Raw genomic sequence first — 25,320 nt, forward strand, 5'->3', positions numbered from 1 at the left:
TAATTCTGTGACCACCCGGGGATCTTTTGTGTGCGCCAAATGCATGGCACACGGGTGTTTTGGTTTCGCCCCTGTCAAAATGGGACTGCTGCGGTTGAGATTTGATCTTGCAGTCTTGGGCATAGGCGCTAAGCCACCATGGCTGGTAGGCAGTTGTAATTAGCTAAGACATTAATTGTAAGGTGGTCACCTTCAAGTCGGCACACTTTTTTGAACAGAATCAAACAGAGTTGAGAATGACACATTGAAAACAAAGTTCAACCATAAACTGCTTAGGAATGTGCTGATTTGGGCTGGTCGGTACTTACCGTGCACCTGAGAAACCATTGCAAGGGCAGGAAGAACAAAGTGTGCAAATTCAGCGCTAGCTATTATTTCTCGACCACGAGGCAGTATACATATGTGGGGTGTTCACTGATGTCGCCGAGGCCCCCGTATTATTGCAGAGCCAGCATGGCGAAAAGCTAGGCATTATCTCAATTCGCTTATGTCCAGCTGTACAGTGGAAGCTGTGAATGGGACAACAGTACGGTACCCATGTGACGTCACATGAACACTCTCTAGAAAGTCCAGAAAGAAAAAGGAACAGAATAGGGAGAATGGCAAAGATAAGGCTCTACTTGACTGTCACAATGCAAATGGCACAAACACTATTTCTTTGCTGTAAAGCAACAGTGATGGCATGTTCAGACAGATGTATAGTGGAACCTCATTGATACATTCCTGTCTGTTACATTTTCTCGGCTCTTACACTCTCTAGTGCCAGTTTCATTTTGCTCACAGAGGACCTTGTGTATTGCCTTCCCATTTGTTACTTTTTCCCTTTCCGGTTGTCACATAAAAACAAGCTGGGACAGTTCACCACAGACGTGGCATCGTTTATCGGTGGCACTTAAGCTGACGGCCGCATATTGTGGCCTTCGATATCTTGTGCAGTTACCTCAACATACACTGCTGCATGGTGTGGCAGTCTTAATCATGCTCTTGGGACGAAGGAACAACAACACAGTAGTGTAGACAATCACAAGGGCATTTATTCATTTATTGCACCTTTCATGCACTAATGTTTGCTAGCCGAGTTGCTATCCACAAAACATGCTGATGGGTGTGCAACAAATCGAGGAAGTCCGACTCACCGTGACCAGATAGCGAGTGAATACGTTCGTCCCACGCTGGACACTAACGCCTGGTCGTTTGTGTGGATGGTCACACGAACGGTGGCGCATTCAAACGATTGTGTTTGTCCATTCCGGTGTCCTGCTCCTAAGCCCCGCAAGACGGTCTCGCAGAAGCATGGATCTGTGCATGCACAGAACGCCTGCGCCGCTTGCCGATCCCGAGCCAAAGAGGAAGAGCCTACTCCCTGTTGCGCCCGACCAACCCTACCATTAGGTGGCGTTAGCAGCGCCACACTCGTGCCATCTCTTGTGATGAGTTGCAACCAGACTGCACAGACACTAAGCTACGCAGAGAAGCCGGATCACAAGAGACACGAGACACGCGGGGAAAACAGCATATCAGGGGACGCGTGATCGTCGCGCATCCCCGCAATGGAAACTAAAAGAGCTTCGCTGGCTCGAAGCAAGGCTTTTATCATTGAACATTCGGTGCAAGGTTAGGTGAAAATCGCAACTTTGATTAAGTATGATTCACGATTTCCCCCAAAAAGTGTTTAACATTTAATCTAGCCACCAAGCAGCGATAGCGACTCTACATATTTGAAGGGTTTTCAATACAGCAGAACACCGTTGGTAAATTTTTTAAGGGATTGCAGAAAAAAACCCATAAAAGTGAGGAAGGCGCCAATTGCCACAGCAACGTCAGGAACAGCTCAGAATAGCTGCCAGTACAGTTATTAGACATAACAGCACTTGTACTGGAACTGGAGATGGTGCGTGCACAAGTATATAATTAAGGGACACTTACTATGTTCCCCGACAGCAGCCTTTCTGCTATTGGTATGCTTCACCGTATAAAGCGGCTGTACTGCAGCAAAGCTGTCTCGAGGGAACTGGCGAAAACCGCAGTTGCGCTGAGACATGCTTATCGAGAATGATGATCATGTACTACCATCATTTTGGGGTGGGACCAAGAGGTCCACACCGAATGGGTCCACCCCGAACCTGGTCCACGAGTATACATTTCGCGTCTTCTTAGCAATGTGCAAGAGCGAATTTGCTTCTGCAGCACTAAATTTACAGGACCGCCGCATTCAAACATAATGTAAGATGCGGGAACATTGCAGAATGGCAACGTACTAAATAGAAACATAATGCATAGGAGTCAATGGAATCTGGTCAGGACTGCAACAACATGACGTAGCAGGGGGGGAAACATGTCAGTGAAGAACCTATCAACAGGCTTCCACTGTAGCCTTTTGGCTTTATATTCAACTTCAAATAAAGTTTTATGTGAAAGAAGCTTTCTGCCTCATCTGTAGTTCTGCAGCAAGGAATTATCGAATGTTACATTTTTTCAGAATATGCCTAAATTTTCCTGGCCCTTTAAGAAACGTATCGACAAGGTTCTTTTGAATTCCTTCAAACGCTACCTCTCCCTCTTTTTCTACGTTCCCGCTGTGTTCCTAGCTGCGCCACCGTGTAGGCTTTTAGCAATGCTCACATTTTCCATTTTCATCACCATGCTTAGCTTTGGTGAAGGACATGTTTTTTGCCACAGATTAAGATATACACAAAAAGATTTCAGTAGAGCGAACCCATGATTTTTCAGGAGGCAAGCTCCACTGCATAGCGAGGCACTCTCTCCACACACCCCGTCTAGCCTCCGCAAGCAAAATTCTTTCCCTGCATTCTCCCATACCGGACCTCGAGGATCATGGGACGCATGTTTCAAGGGCCCCACCTTCATTTTTTTTTCTCTTCGCTTTTTTTTTTTTTTGCAGCATTGCGCATGAGCTGTTGTGATTGTCTGGTTTCGCGCAACGCACGATTTTGCAAGCTGTGCACAAGCACGCATGACTAGCGGTATAATTCAGTGCTACTCGAATACCGAGACTGACACAAGCGGATCACAGAGCACGATCACGCACTGGAACACGGTAGAAAATAACGCAGTTTCGGTACTTGCACACATGACTGCGCGACTGTGGGAACAAGCAGACAAAGTGGAAGTACATCTCTTGCTTCGGTGCGAAGTAAAACAAAAAACACGCAGACATTCCGTTTGTGTGTTTTATTATTTCTCTAAACTTCCATTCGTCGATTCAAGCAATGGATCACACAAATAACAGATGGTGCCTTTAATAATTCTCGAAGTCAGTCACCACAAACGATGTCATACTGCGGAACTAAGTATGTAGGCGCAGGGATCCGAGTAGGTCACCGTCCAGCTTGCAGCGTGGCGGCCGCGGGGAGAAGGAAAAACATTGTTCTCTTTGAAATTTCAGATCTTTCCACGGGGCATAGCAATGTAATACTTAGCAGACACAATCGTTGGTGCGCATTGTATGCTCTGCGCTCGTCAGCTCAGAATGGCCAGACCTGGTGAGCGGCCCTTTAAACTTTGGTATCAGCATGGCCTCCGAGATTGGCTTATTGTGCTACCCAATCTTGGAGGCTATGTTACTGATATTGTTCTCTGACCCCAGTTGGTGCCATCATCTTATCAGTCATGGAATATACTGAGTGTACTGCTTAGTCACGGTGTGCAGCAAAATGTGATCAATAGCCATGAAGTGTGTTTCAAGTGTGTTGAAATAAGCATAAAACAAATGTAGTGCAGATTTGAAGAAGCTAAACATAAGAACAGAGGGTTTGCCAAGTGTATTCGTAGGCTGTCTTCTGCATAGAAAAGAATGATATCTAACTAAGACGTTCTTGAGAAAAATGTCTAGTTACCACAAATGTGTATCTGCAATGTTCAAAAAGAGTCTTGTAGGGGCCCATAAAGGGATGCTAGAGAGAAAATGTTTAGTTAGATTAGTAAATTACCCTTCTAAAGTACCAAAAATCCACTCTTGAAGTGAGAAAGGGCCTGGTTAGCCTCTTCTGAAGATGCAGGAATTAAAGATGGGGTGGCATAACCACCTTGACTTCCTTACACCAGCTCATTGTGACATACTTTATAGGTGGTCATGGATTTTAAATGTGTTTGGTTGGGTTTAGCTCATTTCTTATTGATAAATATGGACTGCATTGTTTTCTAAAGGAGCCAAAGACTAAACTTAGCTAGCTTCATGAACATTTACTGAGCCACATTGACTGAAAATGGAGAAATAATTTGAAGTTCCTGACTTGAAACAGATGACCAGCACTGAGGTTTCAGTGTAAAATTCAGGCAATCTAGCTTTTACTTTCATTTTCTCTTCTGGTAACCAACCTTTACTGCAATATTCGCAAATATAGGGTTTTGAAAGAATTCCTTGTCAGTCTAAACTGATTCACTATTTCTCTTTAGTGTCCCTGTAAGTATGATATTTTTTTCACACAGACTGTACCATATTATGCTGATTCCCAATATGCACCTTCAAACAGCACACCATCCAGTTTTCTGCTGACCTGAATTTCATTTTCCTTTCATATCACTTGTTCTGTTACCATGACAGAAGACCAAAGGTAGTCTGTTCTATGCAACATGTGACCTGCCCGACTCCATTTTCTCTTAATATGAATTACAATGTCAGCTACTAGTGTTAGCTCTCCCATCAATGATACTGTCTTCCTCTTTTCAAACATTATGTCTTGCATTTCCTGTTCTATAACTTTTTCTGCAGCTCTTTGCTTCCTTTCCAGTTAGTTATCCTCCCAGTTTCTGGCCCTTGGTTGAGTACTGGCAGATTGATTATGTACCTCAAACTTCTCTTTTCAAAGATAACGGTGACCTACCGTTCTGAACTTGTGAGTGCTTGCCAAATGTACTCCAAGTTATTTTTGTCTGCAGAGGTCCTTTTCATGATCTGGGCCTCTTGTGACTGGGTGTCCCTTAGATAAGCACGCTCCTTCAGTGCTTAAGAGGCACTCTGCTGAGGCTTGCCTTTACAGGCCCCTCACAAGTCCTCATTGGAAACTTTTTTCTTCATACACTGCAAGCTGTGAAGTGCTGTTTATGAGCATTTGACCACAAAAAATTTTTTCATACCAATTCATTATTAGGGAGGAGCAACTGAAATGTTGCATCGCCATACTGCCAGGAGCTTAGCTCCACTTCAAACAGACCCGCTCCCCTTATGCCTTGACTAGTGTCTGCAAGTCGCATTCCTTCCCTGCCTTCTACCATCCCAGAGCCAAGGGACTGCCTCACATTTACATCACGAGCCACCCCTCCTTTTTTTCTTCTCTTCTTGTTTTGTTGCGAGGCGCACTTCTGGTAACAGTTTTGCATATTCTCCACTGGATGATTTACCGAAGTCACGCGCCATAATCAGAAACATTTTAGGCAGCGTATCTGACGTAGACCCTCTGGCACAGGCTTTCTTTTGAAATCTCAGCTGTCTTCGTGCTGGGCAGCAGTTTGATACGTTTACAGACGTGATCGTCAGTGTGTGAGCTACAAGCGGAGCTTGTCTGCTTGCAGTGCGCAAGCCTGGCGAGAGGCTCGTTAAGAACCTGCAAATGTTGTGAATAGTATGTTCATGCCAGACTGGTGAGCATCAACTACCACCTGCACTTTAGGAATTCAAAGAGAGGAAAAAGAAAGACAAGGACAAGACAGATGACAGCACTGGCATTGTCACACTTACCATGCTACAGTTACCACATATGCATGCATACCATGTATGGTTACAATTACCACATATGCAGGTGATGCAAGCAGCATTCTGGCTACCGGCGTGTTCACATCGGCTGAGCTCTACCGGCTCTCCAAAGGTGAGCCTCGCACATTACATACCTGCTAACTTTTGAGAGCGGCACGCCATGCAAACCGCGACTGGTGTCCAACTCAGTGGGCAGCAGGTGAAGTTCACGCTTGTTAGCTTGGCTGTCCGGAGATAATGTTTGTGTATGCTATATGCACATTTATGTGCAGCGCTACTGCCCATATGTGCAGTACACATTCCAGCTAGAGACTGTTCTTGCAGTGTATCATTACCTTTCATGGCAATGTTGAAGAAAACTTAATTTGCCCATTAAGCTCCTTGGTTATGCACGGTCCCTGTGACAGCGCTCTCTCTGCATAGTATCTGCTTTTTCTGCTTTTTATTCTCGCATTTTTTTGTCTTCTGGTGAACATTGGAGGGAGGTTGGCATTACATCTGGTGTTGTGCATTCAGGGATTCCAACCACCATGCTTCGCTGTTTGAAGAACACCTATACTACTGTCCAGTAATAATAATAAATGGCATAAACGATAATCATTGCTTTTTCCATGTCACAAGAGAAATACAAGTTCAGGCCTACCATAACTGTGGTGGAACAGCTTCGCCAAACTGTGCTAAGATGCTATTCTGGCGTAAAATTGCATGAAACCTGCACCAAGAAAGTAAAAGAAAGGAAAGCTTTGTTCCATTCATGCTGCCTTGCTAGTGAAACTGAAACCGAAACCTAAAGTGTGCTTCCATCATCATCATGGAGGTCAATGGAGCTGCCATAGCCACAGATATAGCTGATGCTATTGGTCTTCCATTTGCTGTTTGGGCTGTTTGTGCTGCAGTTCTGTACTCCTCGTACTAATGTAGCATAGAGCTCGCTCAAGGAGGCCATTGGGTCGAAAACAAGTCTCAGATAATGCTTACTACTAATGCACACATTGGTTAGCATACTTTTTGACAATGCCACTTTAGAAATACCTTATAATATGTGTACTTTACCACTGGCACGTAATTTGCTAGTAGTGAGGGCTTCCCTTACCACCCTGCATGATATGAAGAGCAGGTCCTTTGGTTGCAATTGAAGCAGCATTCACATAAGCCAACACACAGTTATGCACCAGAGATATTGAATGATAGAAGTAAAGAAACCTCTGGACGATCCTTTTAACTGCAACTTTGTAGCTTCAAGGTAATCGCACACATCCTATAGGGCATGGCCTTTCTTACACGCTTTTATTCTGTGATCATTTTCTTCATCTTCCTTGTTTGCTTCGAGCGTGGCGAACACGCAAATGCCTGTTGCAAGTCAAAATCGTAGAAGTGGCTTTATACTGCGGTACACACATAGGGAAAGTCATTCTATAAAAATTAAATGAGTTTGGTAATTTTCATCCTGAATTGCTGCATTGATGTGCATAAAGCCAGCTTTACTATTTTTATTGGCTGTTTCAGTAGATATTGAGCCTTCTGGTGTATAGATGGACGTTCGACACTGTGCAAAAAGTTTATCACTGCACCAGTCATATTTTTTGCCTGTGCCAAGACGTGCACCAAAAGGTCAATTGGCTGGTCTGCTGTTGCAACAGCCGTTCTGGTGTTTGGGGACCATTGCCTGTAGGAATAACTGCATGTTACTCGCCATGACATATTAATAATCAGTTAAGATGTTGTGGACGTTAGTGTACATAAATTATTTGGTTCTGAAAGCTTAGTTCTTTCTAACTTCATTGTGGCTATTCATAGTAAACATATCTCTAGGCTATGTGTTTAGTGCCGAAAAAATGTAATATATTCTCCTGTGCATGCCAAACATGACAGAAGACAAAAATGACAGAGGACGAGGCTATCTGATGAGTACAGTTGAAACTCGATTTAACGAAGTGATGACCACGCTCGAATTATTTAGTTAAATCTGGAAGTTCGTAAAATTGAGAAAGGAATTTTTCAGTACTTCGAAATCTAAAAATGTAACATAGCGACACACGAAAGCCACTGTGGCATTATATTTGCCGCTTATCCGGCCATCTGTTGCATAAACCATGAAATAACGAAAGCAGCCACTGCTGCCTACTGAGGTGGTGTTGAGTCGGCTGTTCCGTGCATGGGCGCGGCGTGCGGCCTCGGCAAAACAAAGCTAGGCATGTGACCAGAGCACCTAGATCTTTTAACACGATAGCTTTAGAGCACACGCTCGAAGAACTCGTCTGTGTCAAAATGAGAAAGAAATCACCACCTTTTTGCTCATTTATTTCAGGAAAAACTTCGTTAAATTGAGTTCAGCCAAGTTTGTTTCGTTAATTCGGGTTGATGATAACATTGAACCTTATGGGTACCTGCCGGGAAATGGAAATTGCTTCATTAGATTGGGAACTTCGTAAAATCAGCTTTCATTAGATCGAGTTTTAACTGTATATGGGGAACACAGTAGCCTTTAAACTATATACATTTCAACACCACAAATTGAAGAAATATGACCCTAAATTTGAGCTGTAAATGATGCATAGATACCAGTTGATGAAAAGACTGCATGACTAAGACTGAAGAACTCTTCAAAATACAATCAGCTTCGCAGCGTCATGCAGCCGCACATTTTTCATGTGCATCGATGCGTTTGCTTCTTCACAATGAAAAAACACAGTAATTCTGTACAACACAGTTAACCTGCAATTCTTCTTTTAGTCCAATATAAACTGCATTACTGTCCTGCATACATTTAGTTCTAAGCCATTGATGTCATACTTGTCTCTTTGTCACCCTATGCCTCACACATCACATCACGTTTACCTCTTGCATTGTCTTATTTGTTTGGCACATTAGGTCGCTTAAACTCACTGTGAAGTATTTCATTTTCCGGGCAGCTGTTTACAAGCGCAAATGGAGCCCTGATCCACTTGCAACATCACATTCTGTCAGCTGGACCATACAGTATTGAAGTTTCATATCTAAGATAACATGAACATTTGATACAACATGCGGTGGTTCCTTTAGGCCCGAGTATGGAAATATAAGTGTAGGTTGCCTTATACATTGAAGATTATGACAGGCAATAAGGGTTGGAATGTTTATGGTATTGTTGAATTGTATGTGATACTTTAATTTCTCCAAGTGCAGCTGTCTGTGTTCAGTCAAGGGAATCATTGCATAAGAGCGCAGAAACATGCCTAAAAATCCAGTATGTGCAACTCTACAAGTAAAAAAACATGGTTAAAAGTGACCTGCCTTGGATACAACAAAAAGAAAGGCCACAAGCAAATTCATTTTGTTCATTGAGTCATTCGGCATGTCCAAAAGCTGCTCTTATGGAACCTGCATTCCTTGTGCTCTGATAAAACCATTTGATGCATTTGAATGCCCTGCTGTAAAATCACATTAGCTATCATAGTTTCTTATTGACTCCTGTAAATACCGGTCTACAACTTCAGCTCCAGGTGGCACTATGGTAGTGCGCATGTGTCTGCACACGATGATGCAAAATTCAAAGCTTACAAAGAACATGGTGCAACAATTTTTTCCTCGACAACGAAGGAAAACATATCACTTTAATTTATTTTAATTTGCGTGAGCATTCATATTATTTGTGCAGGATGACAGTAACTTATTACTCGGTACATGTACATGTGGATGACTTGTAATCGCTGCTTCGATGCCAATACCATCATTTGCATAGTCCACAAAGACAAACTTTCAATATGACTAGCATTCTCAGCTTACTATGGTCACTCTGGGTCTATCTATCTATGTAGCCTCCTTACGCTTCAACAAAAGAAAAGGTCCTTAAAAATTCGTACAGTACTGGGCGGAATCAAAACCGTATCGCACGGTTTCCTGAGGCACAGCAGCCAGACACTTTAGTGCTGTGCCACGAATGCCCGCGGGCTGTAAAGGATTAATCCTCAGCGTTAGCACACTGATGCGCCGCACATCTAGGAGGCCATGCAAAAGGAAGGGGAGATAGCATGGACTTTGTGGGCACGCAGATAGATGGCGCAGTGTGTCCAGACGGAAGCTCAAGAGAGGAGCCCAGCTCAACTGCAGTACATGGCTCAAACTCACCGGCATGCCGCCGGTGCAATATCTGAGGCCACACACACCAAAAAATGGAGACTTTGCACTTGATGAGGCAGTGCACAAGAGACCGGCTGCAGTAAACGGCATGATGAGTTCCGGCAGTGGCAGTACATCGCTACATTGCTTCTTTGAGGCCAATCGCATTAACATTGAGAGTCATTGTGAGATGGGTTCTGCTGGAATTCTTTAATCTATGGAAAGATAAGCATGGTAAATTACATAGAACTGACATGGTGCACACATGTTTCTGTAAACAGCACTTCCGTAGCTCTGTGTCTATATCCGTCATGCTTAACACCTGTTCCATACTCTAGCAGCCTGGTGGGCAAGGGTACGTCATTGCGTCAAGAGTAGAAATAGCTCCGCTTCATACCTTCCAGGCTTTGAAGTGCGAGACAGGTGGTCATTTCTTCCGGAGTCATCAAATTGCGCCTTCTGGCTTGCTGCTGTAGCCTCAAGTGGGAAAAATAACAATTGCCTGTTTATGTAGAAAAGCAGCAATGTATATACATATTTTTCTTTGATCGTTCAGCAGCTCACATCTATGTCACCAAAGACACATGCTCAACGAGGACGCGGATTTGCAAGCCCTTTTGTTATAATTTTGGCTGTATTTAGACATGTCAGACTTGTCATTATTACTTTAGTGGCAGCACCAGCATAAAAATTTATTCTGCAACTATCTGCTTCTTCGTATGCAGCGAGTCACCTGTGTCACCTATAAGACGCATGTTCCCTGAAGATAACTGAATGTTCTACAAATTTAGCTGTATCTAAGCCAGGAGGGCTAAAAACAGTAAGCTAAATAATGCGCAATGCTAACGACTCTGTGCACCACATCAAACATTGATAGGTAATGAATTCAGCCCTGTTTTATAAACACAGCAATGTTTCTACATCAAGAATTCTCATGTCTAAAAAAACATTCACAATAATAACCATTAAAGAAAGCTGTCTATCATATGCATAAGCAATGTAAGCTTCATTTAACCCTGTTTATGCTGCATTATTATCCCAAATTTTCACCAAACATGGCCAAATTATTTTTAGAGGCCACACTAACGCTAGAGGAGAGATGCTGGTAAAATTTGCAGAAAGGAATAAGCTGTGAATAATGAACATCTTCTTCAGGAAGCGTAACAACCGAAAGTGGACCTGGAAAAGCCCTAATGGTGAAACAAGAAATGAAATAAATTTCATAATTTCTGTCGATCCCAGCATAGTGCAGGATATAGAAGTGTTAGGTACGGTAAAATGCAGTGATCATAGGTTAGTGAGGTCTAGGATTTACCTCAATTTGAAGAGAGAAAGACTGAAATTGGTCAGGAAGAAACAGGCCAGCCTAGACGCAGTAAAGGTAAAAGCAGACCAATTCAGGCTGGTACTTGTAAACAAACATGCAGCCTTAGAACACAGAGATGAAGATGACATAAATGAAACCGTAACTAGGCTGGCCTCAGAAGCAGCAATTGAAGTTGGAGGTAAGGTACCAAGGCAACCAGTAAGTAAGCTCTCCCATGTAACAAAGGGCATAATAAAGAAACAACAAAGAATGAAAGTGTCGAACTCGAGAGATCAGAGAGAAGTTGCGGAACTGTCAAAACTGATGAACAATGAGAAAATAAGGGATATTCGATATTATGACGCGAGGAAGTCTGAGGAAGCAGTAAAAAATGCACGCAGCATGAAATCAGTGAGAAGGAAACGACATAGGACAAATCAAGATGTATGCACTGAAAGCTAAGCAGGGTAATACTATCAGCAATCTCGTAGATATAATAAAAGCAGCGGGAGAATTCTGTACTGACCTGTACAGTACTCAGAGCAGCCACGACACCTCCATTTGAAGTAGTAATGAACTTGGTTACAGGGACTTCTTATTTAGCTGCTCATGAAGTTGGAAGGGCCTTGCAAGACATGATAAGGGGAAAAGTGGCAGAAGATGGAATAACAGTCGATGTAATCAAGATGGAGGCGACATAATGCTTGAAAAACTGGCGGCCCTTTATATGAACTGTCTATTGACTTAAAAGGTCCCAGAGAGCTGGAAGAACGCCAACATTCTACTAATCCACAAAAAGAGAGACATTAAAGAACTCAAAAATTACAGGTCCATTAGCTTACTCCCAGTATTATATAAAATATTCACCAAGAGAATTTCCAATTGAACAAGGGCAACACTGGACTTCAGTCATTCAAGAGAACAGGTTACATCAGGAAAGGATACTCTAGAATGGATCACATCCATGTCACCAATCAGATAATTGAGAAATCCACAGACTACAATCAACCTCTCGATATAGCTTTCATAGATTAAGAAAAGGCATTTGATTCAGTGGAGATACCGGCAGTCATAGAGGCATTACGTAATCAAGGAGTTCAGGATGCTTATGTAAATATCTTGGAAAATAACTGCAGAGATTCCACAGCTACCTTATTTCTCCACAAGAAAAGTAGGAAGATACCTAAAAATTGCCAGGCTTAGCTTGGTTAAGCCAAGAATGCGTTGCATATTGCGCGGTCCGTGACGTCACGCGCCGGTGCAGCGCCCCTAGCGGGAGGAGCGGGAGTCAGGTGGTGGCTGCGGCCGCGCGCGACCGCGCGAGTTGGGGCCCAGCTTTTCCTCCGGCTGTCGTGACGTCACGTCACGTGGTTGCGCTAAAGGTCAATGGTGGCTGCCCGGCCGCGCCCAAGGGCTGAACTGAGTGATTGCAATATGCAACGCATAAAACTCTAGTGTAGGGGTATGAGCCATCGTAGTGGCTCATACCCCCAATGGTGGCTGCGCGGCCGCGCCCAAGGGCTGAACTGAGTGATTGCAATATGCTACGCATAAAAGAAAGGCATCAGACAAGGAGACACAATCTCTCCTATGCTATTCACTACGTGCTTGGAAGAAGCATTTACGCTATTAAACCGTCAAGGCTTGGGAGTGAGGATCAATGGCGAATATCCCAGCAACCTTCGGTTTGCCGATGACGTCCTGTTCAGCTACACTGGGGATGAGTTGCAACAAATGATTGAGTACCTTAATGGAGAGAGTGCAAAAGTGGGGTTGAAGATTAATATGCAGAAGACAAAAATAATGATCAATGGCCGGGCAAGGGAACAAGAGTTCAGGATCGCCAGTCAGCCTCTAAAGTCTGTGATGGAGTTCATTTACCTAGGTTGATTACTCACAGGGAAGCCTGATCATGAGAAGGAAATTTACAGAATAAAAATGGGTTGGAGCGTATACGGCAGACATTGTCAGCTCCTGACTGGAAACTTACAATTATCATTCAAAAGAAAAGTGTACAATCATTTGGCATTTTACCGGTGCTAACATGTGGGGCAGAAACTTGGAGACTTGGAGTTAAGGACCGTGCAAAAGAGCGATGGAACGAAGAATGTTAGGCATAACGTTAAGAGACAGAAAGAGAGTGGTGTGGATCAGAGAGCAAAGGGGTTTAGCCGATATTGTAATTGACATTAAGAGAAAAAAATTGAACTGGGCAGATAAAAATGGAGTTGGGCAGGTCACGTAATGCATAGTTTAGATGACCAGTGGACCATTTAGGTTTACAGAATGGGTGCAAAGAGAGGGGAAGCGCAGTCGAGAGTCACAGAAGACTAGGCGGGCGATGGAATTGGGAAATTCACAGGCGCTAGTTGGAATCGGTTAGCGCAAGAGAGGGGTAATTGGAGATCGCAGGGAGAGGCCTTCGTCCTGGCCATAAAATAGGCTGATGATAATGATGATTGCCAACATGTTTCAGTTCTTCCACTAGAATAAACTCACTGCTGCTTGTGCTGCCCTACAGATTGTGTGTTGCCTTCCACCAGAAGCACAGCAAAGCACTGAGATGAAACAAGCTTGTCTGTGGCATTGCTAAAAAATGAAAAGTACTGTCGATGAGCTAAGCTCGTTCTTGACCATTATCACCAGAAATGTATAGACAAACCCAGCTCATCTAAGGCACGAGAGGGGTTAAAATGAACACTTCAGCTGTGGTATAAATAACACCAACTACTGTGAAAAATTAATTCCAATGTTTTCTGAATCTACTGTGAAATTTGCAAAGATCTGTAAAGCCAACTCTGTGCTGAAACTAGCAACTTGTCAAGCAAGCTGTGCAAGTCTTTAGCTCAAGTGTCTTAGAAAACCATTGCATGCAGTTATATAATCATGATGTTCAAGTTAGATGGTACAGATTAAGCAACTATGATAATCACCTTTTTTTTGGTTGTAGCAAAAGATAGTGCTGTTTGTGATGCGAAAGACTTCTACTCTTTCTTTCTTAGACCTTTCTTGCTGCGCAGAATAATTTTGTTGTCCTGCGTCAGGTCTTCTGTTACACGTGGATATGATCTTCATGCACAACAACTTGAGTTCTTTTGTGAGCAGTGAGAGCTCCATGTTGAATTCTTTGGTTAAAATGAACCACATTGTTACCATGCACTGGTAAACAGTGGATGGAAATGATTTGATTTGCCTCGAACATTGGAAGGCCCAGCTTGCTAGCAGGCTCTGACCGAGTCCAGCGCATTTATATTTGTGCATTTCTAGGTAAAGATTTTCTGTTGTATTGCTACAAGTCATTATACCGCCCATGTTATCATCTATGCATCTTCTTTTGTGCACAAATATGTCTTTCAATTCTGTTGATGCACATTTAAGCTATCTTTCAATCACTCACTGACTGCTTCTTGAGAACACGATTGTGATTCAAGAAATGTCACTTGTGAAGACAGCGGACGGACAGCCGAATGTGAGATGTGACCATAAGCCTTGATCGAGTTTTACTTTGTAGTTGGAGACTTGATCAATATTTTAATATTGTTGGCCCACATTTAAAATTTCCTTTGCCATAACCTCTTGGGTGCAAGGTATTTTTCTGAAGTTTAAAACATTCCATTTTCGTATAAATAACCCATTAGCAGGCTTTAAATTCATAAATTTTATTGGCTAAATGTAGTTGAACATTTAAGAATCGTTTTATCTGAGAATTTAAAGATAATTGAACAATTATGCTAATTAATTATTTTAATTAGGATATTTAGTGTTCTGCAAGTAATATGGCTTCTTCACCGCCATCATTGCCCCTTGAAGACACCTCATAGTCAACAACGAAATCCTCTGAATTGGAGTTCAGATGTTCCAAAATTTTTGCATCCTTCAAAAGATGCGTGGGCTCTGTGACATTGGTCAGCCATGCTGGAAAATGAGAGACGTGAGCAACACCTACAGTCAATAAGCTTTCAGTTTCACCAAGTTTGAAACCAACCACCAGACATGTTATGTACTTTTGCTTTTTTATTTGAATGATAGCTTCTACTAGGAGAGACAGATGATGACACCTCAAATCGCAAGGAGGTAGGCAATGAAAGTTTTGCTTAAAAAAAGAAAAAAAGCAGAGCAATAGGCAGGGCCTTGCTATTGATGCAGCCTGCAGCCTTAGGTGAAAGGAAATGTTGTATTGAGGGGAAAGTGGGAAAGGTAAACAGTGCGCTCTCTGTATGTTCTTTCTGTGTACATCCTCTTCAAAAATTTATTCGGGAATGTATTCATTGAAAGGCACTGCACCTTATTCATCCAGTATGTTGGTCAGGTTCGAAGAAGAGGTATCGCAGAGCCGCTTCAAGTGTGCATTCTTGAAGTGAGCCCATCTGAGATGAACGGCTTTGAACTATCTGTAAAACTAATTGTCAGTTTTTATTCCTGTTCAGCTTTAAGGGCATTTGCTCACATTTCACACATCTGGCTTTGACTTGAAAAACTATTAGGTGCATCCGGAGTAATACGAACTTCAACGTTTCAGATTTTTAAGCAATTCAGCATCGTGAAGGTAGCCACATGATAGCAGATAGTAGCACGAAAAACTGAATTCTGCAAAAAAAATCTTGCCAAGCTGTCCTTGGACTGAAAAGTGGCAAACCTGTTGTATCTTGAGGATGCACTACTTGAACGCTCAAGAAACCCTGAAATGGCTGACTTGAAAGAGTGGCTGCAATGTGTAACTTCAGATGTGGCTACATCAAGCACACCTAATAGTGAAAGAAAACAAGGCATCCTGACATGTGTGGGGGTTCCACTCTACGTGCGGCTAGGGCTGAAGGCGAGCTCCGGATCTAGCCCCACGCAGTCGCTTCGTGGTACTCCCAACCCGTAGCGCGGGAATCGCGACTACGCCGGGTTCGGACGAATAAGGCAACCAGCGGTGTCAACGGTAACAACGTTTATTGCGACTAGCAATAGCGAACACTCGCAGAGGGACGTCCTCTCAGTAATAGTAGTAAAAGGTTTGCCTCGTTGTCTGGGTGGGTCAGACAAACGAGATCACTCACGGGATGCGGCAGGTGCTGTGGTTCAGGCGGTCCAAGGTGTCGGCGTCCCAAGAGCGGGAGTCTCTCCCGGTCGCGCGCTTTTATGCTTTTTTACCTTTTTGCGAGGGGAAGTCCTCCTCGCCCGCCGGATACGTTTCCCTTTCCCGTGAGCTGCGTGGGGGAAGAGGGGTACGCGCGTCATCGGAGCGACGGAGAAAGGGAGGGCGCGTAGTGCCTCTCTCCCATGCCTACGCCGGCCCGTCCCGTCGCCATGTGCGAACGGGACGCCGCGGGCACGCGGGAGGAAATGGAGGCGGGTGCTCCCCACACATGAGGTTTTAAGCGCCAGTAACAATGCACTTCGTGTGTTATCATGTGCTGTCGTACACTTTGTGTGTTGTCATATCAGTGCTTTGTGTGCTGTCATGGGCTATTTTTCAGAAGACAAACATTGGGCATTAGTGAGGAAACCGTCAACATCAACCATATTGGAGCATAGTGATGATGCCTTTGTGCACATTTATACAGACAAGATTCTAGAATTTCAGCGCTTCGTGATGAGAATTTGCTTGGATAAGAGTTGTATTCTGTCACAGATACAATGTGTGTGGACCAAGCCCCACTTAGGTATTCTTTTTATATTTCGAGCAATGCAAGAATTCAAGAAAAATATGTAAAAAGCAGTCACATGAAAGCAAGCAGTGTGCACAGAGAAATGAAATGATGTTGGCAACGATTTTGGAAGGACGGAGGCCATTATTTTTTTTTAATCTTGAGGCTGAGACACTCACCTCCCAATGAAAACTCTTTATGGGGTCCACGTTTGAACTAAAGAAAACAATTGTAGAGGCCCATTTAAGTGCCTCCCCGTGTTGTCGGATCTGATGAAGGCAGCAAGGATGACAAACAAGGCATAGTGATGACCATGAAAGGGACTGCACGACAGTGATGCGGACACGAGTATCAACTATACCATAGCGATAGCGAAGGAATTACAGTGATGACACAACATTGACGATTATCACAGCAGTGATGGCATGATGACATCACTGATGCAACTGTGACCCAATGGGCATGGAAACACCATGAAAACGATGACCACAGCACAAACTCAAGGGCACTGCAATGATAACATGATATTAGCGGTGACGAAAGTGGCAGCAGCATAAGGACAGCAGTGACACAGCTATGGCACAGTAATGATCATGACAGCAGAATGATGACAGCATGATATTGAGGGCAACAGCACAAAGGTGACATTACAATGATGACGGCATGGCAGTTCAAGTGTCATGTACCTGGACCTTGGTAGAAATGAGAGATTTCTTTTCTAGGGATTTCTGTCAAAGATCCACAGTGGGGATAAATGTTAGTGAAGATGTTTGTAACAGGCAACCCAAAAATTGGCTGAGGGACCCCTAAGCTGGACTACATAAGAAGCGTGGGTGTACTGAAGTGGGTCTCTAAATAGTCTCTGGGAGTGATTCTTCTATGGTGCTCTTTCTGGTGGACAGTCTTTGTGGTTCCCTTGTGAAGATTCTTCATTCAAGGTTGAAACAAGGACATTGTGGTTATCTCAGCTGGCCTTGTGTCAGTGTCACGCCTTTAGGACATGCACTTAAACAAGCCATTCAAGGATAACGTTGTGCCAGTGTGTGCAGACTGCATGGTCAAGGGACAGCATGCCTTAAAGCAAGGAGGCAATGTCGAGGATGTATGGCACTCAAGTTTTCAGGACATTGTCTCGCAAAGTTTCGAGAAGTGCAGCACCTCTAAATCAGTGGACATGAGTGATTGCCATATTTTGCTGGAGCACAATGATGATGATGTGACCAATAAAGAGACCAGTGATTTGAGCATGCATTCTGACTTGAGATTAGGTTAATTTTAAATAAATGAACGGAAGTTTTCTATTTGCATCTATGGTGAATGCGCGCTTATGTTCGAATAGAGAGTCAGGTTTCAAATCAGTCTTAGGTAGGCCCGCATATACTGGCATTATGCCAAATGATAGTAACCGCCACAACCTCTGTTTCTATTTATAGCATAGAAAAATTATAATTTGAAATTTTACCTCGTGTAATCGAGAAGGGATGAATCTCCAGCCCAATTACTAATGAGGGATTTTTTATTTTAAGCTTGACTTGAAATTTTTTTATCTTTCTAATTCACATAGCCATACAAATTTCTGTTAAAGGTCTTTACATTTATACTGTGTTGAAAATTTCGTATTGTGCATGAGAAGTTACATAAGCAGGCTTTCTGCATGCCTAATTTGCAGTCATGGCTGACCTCGTTGTTGCAAAGAGTGGAAAAAAAAAAATTAAGGAAGTTAGGGGGCAGATATATTCATTGCACCATTCCATACTCTAATTTCCTGTCTGCACTTTTATACTTTTAACATGACTTACCGTCATGAGTGGATGGAATCAGATGTACAGAGAAGTGCACTTTCATACACACATTTTGTGTCTCTTATATGGGCATTGTGGTGTCACTCTTTCCAAAATGTGATCTGCCAGCACCAGTTGTTTGATCGTGTCAGTTTTAGTGTGAAATTGGCACTGGTAAATCACGTTTCATGTTACTTGCAACCGACTGGCCCAGCTTTCTTCTTTGAGTGTTACCGCTAACATCATTGCATTTCCATCTTTCAGACAATATTCTACATTTACTATTCATTTAATCGACATTATGCACCCTGGCAGAGATTTTGCAAGTTATTCATTGCAAGCAGTGTGCAAACGAATGAAAACAACTTAAGAGGAAGCTTTAGCTCGGGTGCTCCTACCTAAATACATGCAAAAGGAGAATTCGTTTTTCTCAGCAACCACTGCACCAAATTTGACGAGGTTTGTTGCCTTTAAAAGAAAAACTTAAAATCTAGTGAGCATAAGTCTCAAATCTTTCAGTTAGGTCGTAAATTTTTTATTAAAATTGGCAAAAATGGAAAATTTTCAAGACACGAAACTATCAAGTTTACAACTCTGTAACTTAACAACAAAAATGATAATATAATTCTGTTAATTGCATCTAATAGTACATTTAAAGCGGACAAAATTTATATGTTACACATGAACAAAAAGAATAGTAATATGGAAATGCAGCTTTTGCAGGACCCTTGTAACCAACGTAACAAATTCACGTAAGATGTGAAGGACATATCGAATTTGTCTGCTTTAAATGAACTAGTGGATGGAGTTTACAGAACCGTGATATCTGTTCTTGATGCAGAGCTATTAATTTGTAAACTTCATGCTTCTATTTTTGTCAACCTTCCGAATTCTTGAATATCTTTTAAACACAATTCAGGATCTAAATCGAAATTCCGCTTCCAGCAGTCACTAGAATTTAACTTTCTCTTTCAAATACAAAAAATTTTGTTAAAATTGGTCCAGGGCTTATCTCAGAAAAATGTTTTTGCGTTTTACATGTATTTGAATAGGCCGCGTCGGAGTTGGGCCCGAGCTAAAGTTTCTGCTTAAGGAGCTTTAAGCTCAGCGCGACCTCAGCACAAAGTCTGAAATGTATGCCAGGAATGTAATGATAGGAGTACCAACTCTACCATTCGGTTCGAGGACCTGTGCTCAGGCTGCGATGAAATTTCAATTTTACTCAGATCTCGTGTTCCGAAAGCTTTTGAGGGAGGGGGTACAGTTAAATAATGTTCTCTTGTTTGAAGCTTTCCTCAAGGAAAGGTAGTTTTAAAAACAAAAGTTACACAAGCTCCCATAGTATCGCACAGATGTAAACAGTGCTACAACAGGATGCAAAATATTGGCAGAATAATACACAGGCTGACAACCATTTGATTTATTGGAGAAAGAAGAGGGAGGGCACTTGTTATAATTAGCATACATGGACTTGCTGAAACAGCAAGAGAAGGAGCAAGGGTAAAACACTGCTACAAGTAGCTTTGTGCATTCCCTGTAACAGACATGATATATCAATAAAACAAGCAGTTGTTAGTGAGTGTATTGCGCTGCTGATCTTTTCACTGTCCCGTCATTGCACTGTTTACATGTATGCACTCATGCACCAAATGGTAAAGTTCCTGTGTTGCATGGAACTCTGGAATAGCACGGCTTGCTGTGCAGTCGTTGACAGCTTTTGCCCGCTTGAATGATATGCCACGAGACTCTGGTAACACTGAATTCTAACCACAGTCATAATCATTTCAACAAGAGAAGTTATGTTTAATGTCCTAGGTATGGTGGAATGTTCAGAGTATAGTAAAGATGGTGCAGAAGAAAAAGTGAAAGCAGAAGGACACGCAAGACAGAAAGACACACATACGTGTTTCTGTCTGTGTCCTTAGCTGTTCCTTTCCTTCGCAATACTCATTATGCATATGCACTCACCCACCCATTTTCTTGGACATGCTTGTAATAAAAACCTATTAATTGGACTACATCCTGATAGCTGTCTTATATGTCTATTAAAGTCATTGTCTGGACATAGTTTAAGCCTCATTAATGCACCTATAATCATTTATTACAGTGAGTGTCCAAGCCTCACAAGGAGTGTCCATATTTTAGTTGTAGCTAGTAGCAGGTAGTTTGCAGTCATGGGCATCTGTTACTGCAGTTCCATGTGAGTGGGCAGTTTTGTTGGTGTCTCCTGAACTGGTGCGCGGGTAGGTAATTTTAACTGCAAATCAGCCACATTAGTTTTGTTGGTCAAGCATTGCCTTTTTTTGTCCAGCAAGTGTGCTTGGCATTCCATTCGAAGTGCCTGTAGCAGTGAGCACCTCCAAGGCCAATGGCCACTGAGGTGCGGACTGTCTTGCCGCCTCACCATAGGCTGCGACCCGGGGGCAATGACGTATGGGTGCCCATTGTTCTTTGCAGCGCGGTGTCTCTCTGAAATGAAGGAAGATTTCCTGGAGCGACAAACAATGGCCTTTGTCTTTGACAGCTCCAGGAGCAGTGGTAAGGGAAGGCTTTCGATCGGACGCGACGTCCTTTCCTCTCCCCGTGTCTCAGTGCACACATAACCCTTACCCCCCCTCTCCCTCTTCTTCCGCCACAATACCTCCGCATGGATATATGGCACCTCTCATCAATGCCCGAGGGTCGCAGAACTCTTTTTTTTGCTTTCTTCCTTCCATCTGCCAGCCTCTTATGATTTTGTTTTGTTCCATTTCTTGTGGTTGGCGTGATGGCAGCCACTTCGAGCTGGCCGTCGTCTGCTACTGGAAGGTGCCCGTCTGGAGTGGCACTTGTTGCACCCCAATTGGTTTTGGTTGGTTTGCTGAGACTTTTCTTGGGATTGAAGCCTGTTCTGTAGTGAAGAGGTGTTGAGCACGGTTTGAAGCTTCTCTTTCTTTCTTCTTTTTCCTTTCTTCTTTCTTTTCTTTTTTTCTTTTTTCTCTCTCTTTTTTTTTTGGCAGTGATTGTGGTGCTCATGTTTGGACATGCATGGTCTGTCTGTGTGTTGTTGGGGACATACACGAGGAAATGCCTGGTCAGCAAGACTTTTCAGCGAGCACCATGTGCATGCTTCTCAATATTGGGTGAGGCTCCACCTACGCAGGGAGCCGCCAGAATATGCTCAGATCTTCTAGGAAGCTTATGACGAACCGTACTGCCTCACAGATGGGGCCTAAAGATGCTTCCATTCATTCCAGCATGGTTCCTAAAAATGAAACTACAGCTCATCCAGTGCTCAACAAGAAAGGACTGAAACAAAACATGTATGCTGTTACGCAAAAAAAGGGCTGTCAGCTACCTGTCTGCAGCTGCTGAACAGTGTCCAAGTCTCAGGCACTTGCTACATGGTCATAACTGTTAACTAAAACGACACACAAAGGGAACAACACACAGGGATGGGACCGCACACTGTCAACTGCTTTTAATCCATCACAGAAAACATGGCTTGTGCTATGTTTCATGGTTATAGTGAGGCTTGATGTCACCATCTGTTTCTGCAAAATCTACATCACCACAAATGACACATACCTCCGTTTTGCTTGGGATGAAACGGGCAAGTAATGTACCTAAACACAGCTACGCTTCAAGCTCTGCAATATGCTTCTTGTGCCTGTAGTTTGAGTTCAGTAGAGGCAGCAGCTGAGCCAGAAAGGTTATGGGTACTTGGCACTCTTACTTATGCAGCATTTGGTGTAATTGACAAAGTCAGCAGCGTATCTCATTTCTCTCTTTTGTGCGCCATTTCAGCTGACAAGTCGCTGTGCTGCAGGTGCTAGAACGCCATGTCATGGGTCGAGTTGCTAGCCAAACTGACACCTCGCCAGCTCATGAAGGCAGAAGCACTTATCGAGCTCGCAGTCCCACCTTTGCACCCCCTCTTTTTAATGGCGTCTTTGTGTCGGGCACAGGCCATCAAGCAGATGATAGAGTTCGTCCTACATGTGGAATTGAGCAAGTCCATTCATCACTCTTTCGAGTAGGCAGTGGGATGAGCTAGCCACCCTGCCATTGTGCCAATGCTTATGAATGTGGTTTTAGCACAGAACAAATGTGCGCAATATAGCCTTAAGGGTATGTGAATGCTCTCACAGTCATAGTACTTAACCCACGAATGAGAGCACGCTCAGCGCTGGTCACTTATTACTTGCACCAATCACAATGAGGAAGCAGCAGAAAAATGCAGCAAACATGAAGTTCCGGTGCATGCTAGCATGTTGTAGTTGTATGGATGAAATTTAGTAGGGTGCTCCAGGCACAGTGGCATGAGACAAAAAGCAGGGATCTAAATATTAGGCCATGACATGAGATATCGATAGTTAAGTAGTTAAAACAACAGACTTCTGTTGGGTTAGCTGATAAAAACACCTCACTGTAATATTTTGTGTTCCTTGCTGCGTGCAAAAAAAGAAAGCATGCACGGCTAATAACTTCAGGTCCCTCCACAGGTTGTCTCGTTAGATGTGCTGTATCACAGTTTGACCTATTCTTGTTTGGTCAGACTTGCATGGTGTTTAAAAACACTGGGCTTTGCACAGTACATGTACCAGAGATGGTACGGCTGCTTTTTATATTTAATATGCGCAATTGCTGCTTTCATGTAGCTACAAGCAAGACCTGAAATATACAACGCATAGGCAGACATTTATGTACATGTGTGTACATGCTATTGCATTTGCATCCCTTTGGGCTATCTTAAGTAGATCACAAATTTTTTTTAAACTTATCTTAGTTCACACCATCATGACCTGTGCTTTCCGTTGCATGTGCTCATGTTGAGTTAAAAAAATTTGTAGGAGAGTTTTAAACTAAGTGCACCTCACTAGGTCATCATCCGACACTAATACTTGTGTCACGGACTGAGAATGTTTTTCTTCTTTGTGCACAGTGCTAGTCATTGAGAAGTCAAGTCAGTCTCGTATAGTCACCCGATTGTGTTTGGCTTTCTGGAAGGCAAGTCTTTTCGTTGGAGTTGCAAACTGACGCCGACAAAAATTTAGACCCTCACTCGAAAAATTTAAGTGTTTGAAACTTTGTGGTGCTATCTCCAATGATAACATTGGTGAGCAGCTGATACAAACAATGGCAGCACATATCTGTTTTGGTATAGCAGCTGTCCCACTGCAAGGGTGACATGTAAGTAACTGCAGCAAAGTGTTCAAACGTGTTTCTACTTGCATTCAGAAAAAGAGTTCCCGTTATTGGTCCAAGTCGGCAACAGACTCTGAACACTGTCTCAATTCCTACATCTTTTAAATGGTTAAGCGTCCAAGCTTTGTTCTTCCTCAGATTAGCCTTGCTCCGTTCCTCATTCATGTTGCACGTCAAGCAGCCCATCAAATGTTGCATATCGTTGCTCTGTGTGCAGGGTCCGTTCTTCAGGCGTCGAACGGGGGCCAGCCAGTCAAACTGGAGCCACCGTACTATGGCTATGCATCGCCTCAGGATCCGTCTCCAGCCTTGCAGCCGACTTCTGTGGGGGCGGGACTCTTGCGCGCAGCCAGCCCGAGCGAAGGGGCTCCGCCGCGCTGTAAACGGCTGCGAAGGCTGCCCTCCGCTGAGGAGGATGCGGCTGCGGCTGGCGGAGGAGGCGGACACTTCTACGCAAGCCCCTGGCCAGACGTTGACCATGGTGTGACGCTGTTATTTCACTCAAGTTCGTTTCCACACTGTCTGCCCGGCATGGCAGTCCAGAAGCTGCGGCAGTGCGCTGATGAGCTTGAGGGCAAGGGTTCGATCCCGTCCGTGGCGACTGCATTTCGATGGGGGTGAAATTAAAAGATTGAGGCGCACATTAAAGAACCTAAGGTGGTCAAAATAATCAGGAGTTTTCCACTGCAGTGTGCCTCGTAATCAGATTGTGGTTTTGACATATAAAACCCGGGAAGTTACTGAAAATTTTTTTTAGTGCTGTCAGCACTGTCAACACTGAGACCCAGAGTGGAAGCTGAAGGGACAATCGAAAAAAAATCTTTAAAGGAGCACTGCAACATATTTTTGAAGCTGTAGAAACTTTACCACACACTTCTTGCACCTAAAGGAAATACATGTAGTCAAGGGTTCGATGAGAATTCGTCTGTTTATGTCAGCCACTTTTTCTCAATGAGGGTGAAGAAACGTGGCATTCATACCGCATTTACTAGCAGTTGAATGTCTCCTTTAGGAATATTATGTACTTCCTCCTCACTTGACCCACACAAACCAATCCGAATACAACTGTGGTGTGTAGCTTCCGCACGCTGCAGTTCATTAGCAGCCAACTTCGCTAGCAAATGCATGTTTAGACTTTACCAGTAGGAGCATGCTTTACTTACCGCACTAGTGCATGTGAATTCGGAAAGGAAACTTAATGGCGTGGACTGCCATTTCTCACAGGTGAGTGAATGTAAGGTTTGTCGGCATGAAGTTAATGCATTTCCTGCTCTAAACGGGTCCTAAACAATTTTTACTGTATCTATACATAATTTGATTTAGGATCCCATAACTTTCGAACCAGTCATTGAGACCCATTTCGGATCACCCTTGCAACGATCGTGCTGCTCGCAGTATTGAAAATAGAACTTGTCTTTGCAATAGCAGTGATGCTAAGTTAAAAGAAAAGCATTTGCACTGTAGTCCTCTGTCACTACATTTAGCTGCAAATTTTGAATAAGCATTTATACCACGTCCATGTCCGAAGCAACTATGGAAGTTGTGGGAAGTACCTAGTTGTGTGGTGCTGCCCATGGATGGACAGATGGACGCACTGGT

At 43.3% G+C, this 25,320-nt stretch overlaps 1 protein-coding gene across 5 annotated transcripts in view; it reads left to right on the forward strand.

Annotated features, from left to right (window-relative positions):
• NfI (Nuclear factor I) overlaps window positions 1–25,320 on the forward strand; it is a 94,456-nt gene that overhangs the window by 36,300 nt on the left and 32,836 nt on the right. For 4 of the 5 annotated variants that reach the window (XM_050167314.3, XM_050167315.3, XM_055064277.2 and 1 more), the window contains exons 7-9: window positions 5,760–5,825; window positions 20,992–21,072; window positions 23,939–24,202. In XM_050167314.3, the coding sequence (XP_050023271.1) occupies window positions 5,760–5,825; window positions 20,992–21,072; window positions 23,939–24,202 (411 nt within the window). The remainder of the gene's footprint in view (window positions 1–5,759; window positions 5,826–20,991; window positions 21,073–23,938; window positions 24,203–25,320) is intronic. The other variant, XM_050167316.3, reaches the window with a different exon arrangement.

This window comes from Dermacentor andersoni, chromosome 11 (assembly GCF_023375885.2).
Source record: "Dermacentor andersoni chromosome 11, qqDerAnde1_hic_scaffold, whole genome shotgun sequence".
Lineage (NCBI taxonomy): Eukaryota > Metazoa > Arthropoda > Arachnida > Ixodida > Ixodidae > Dermacentor > Dermacentor andersoni.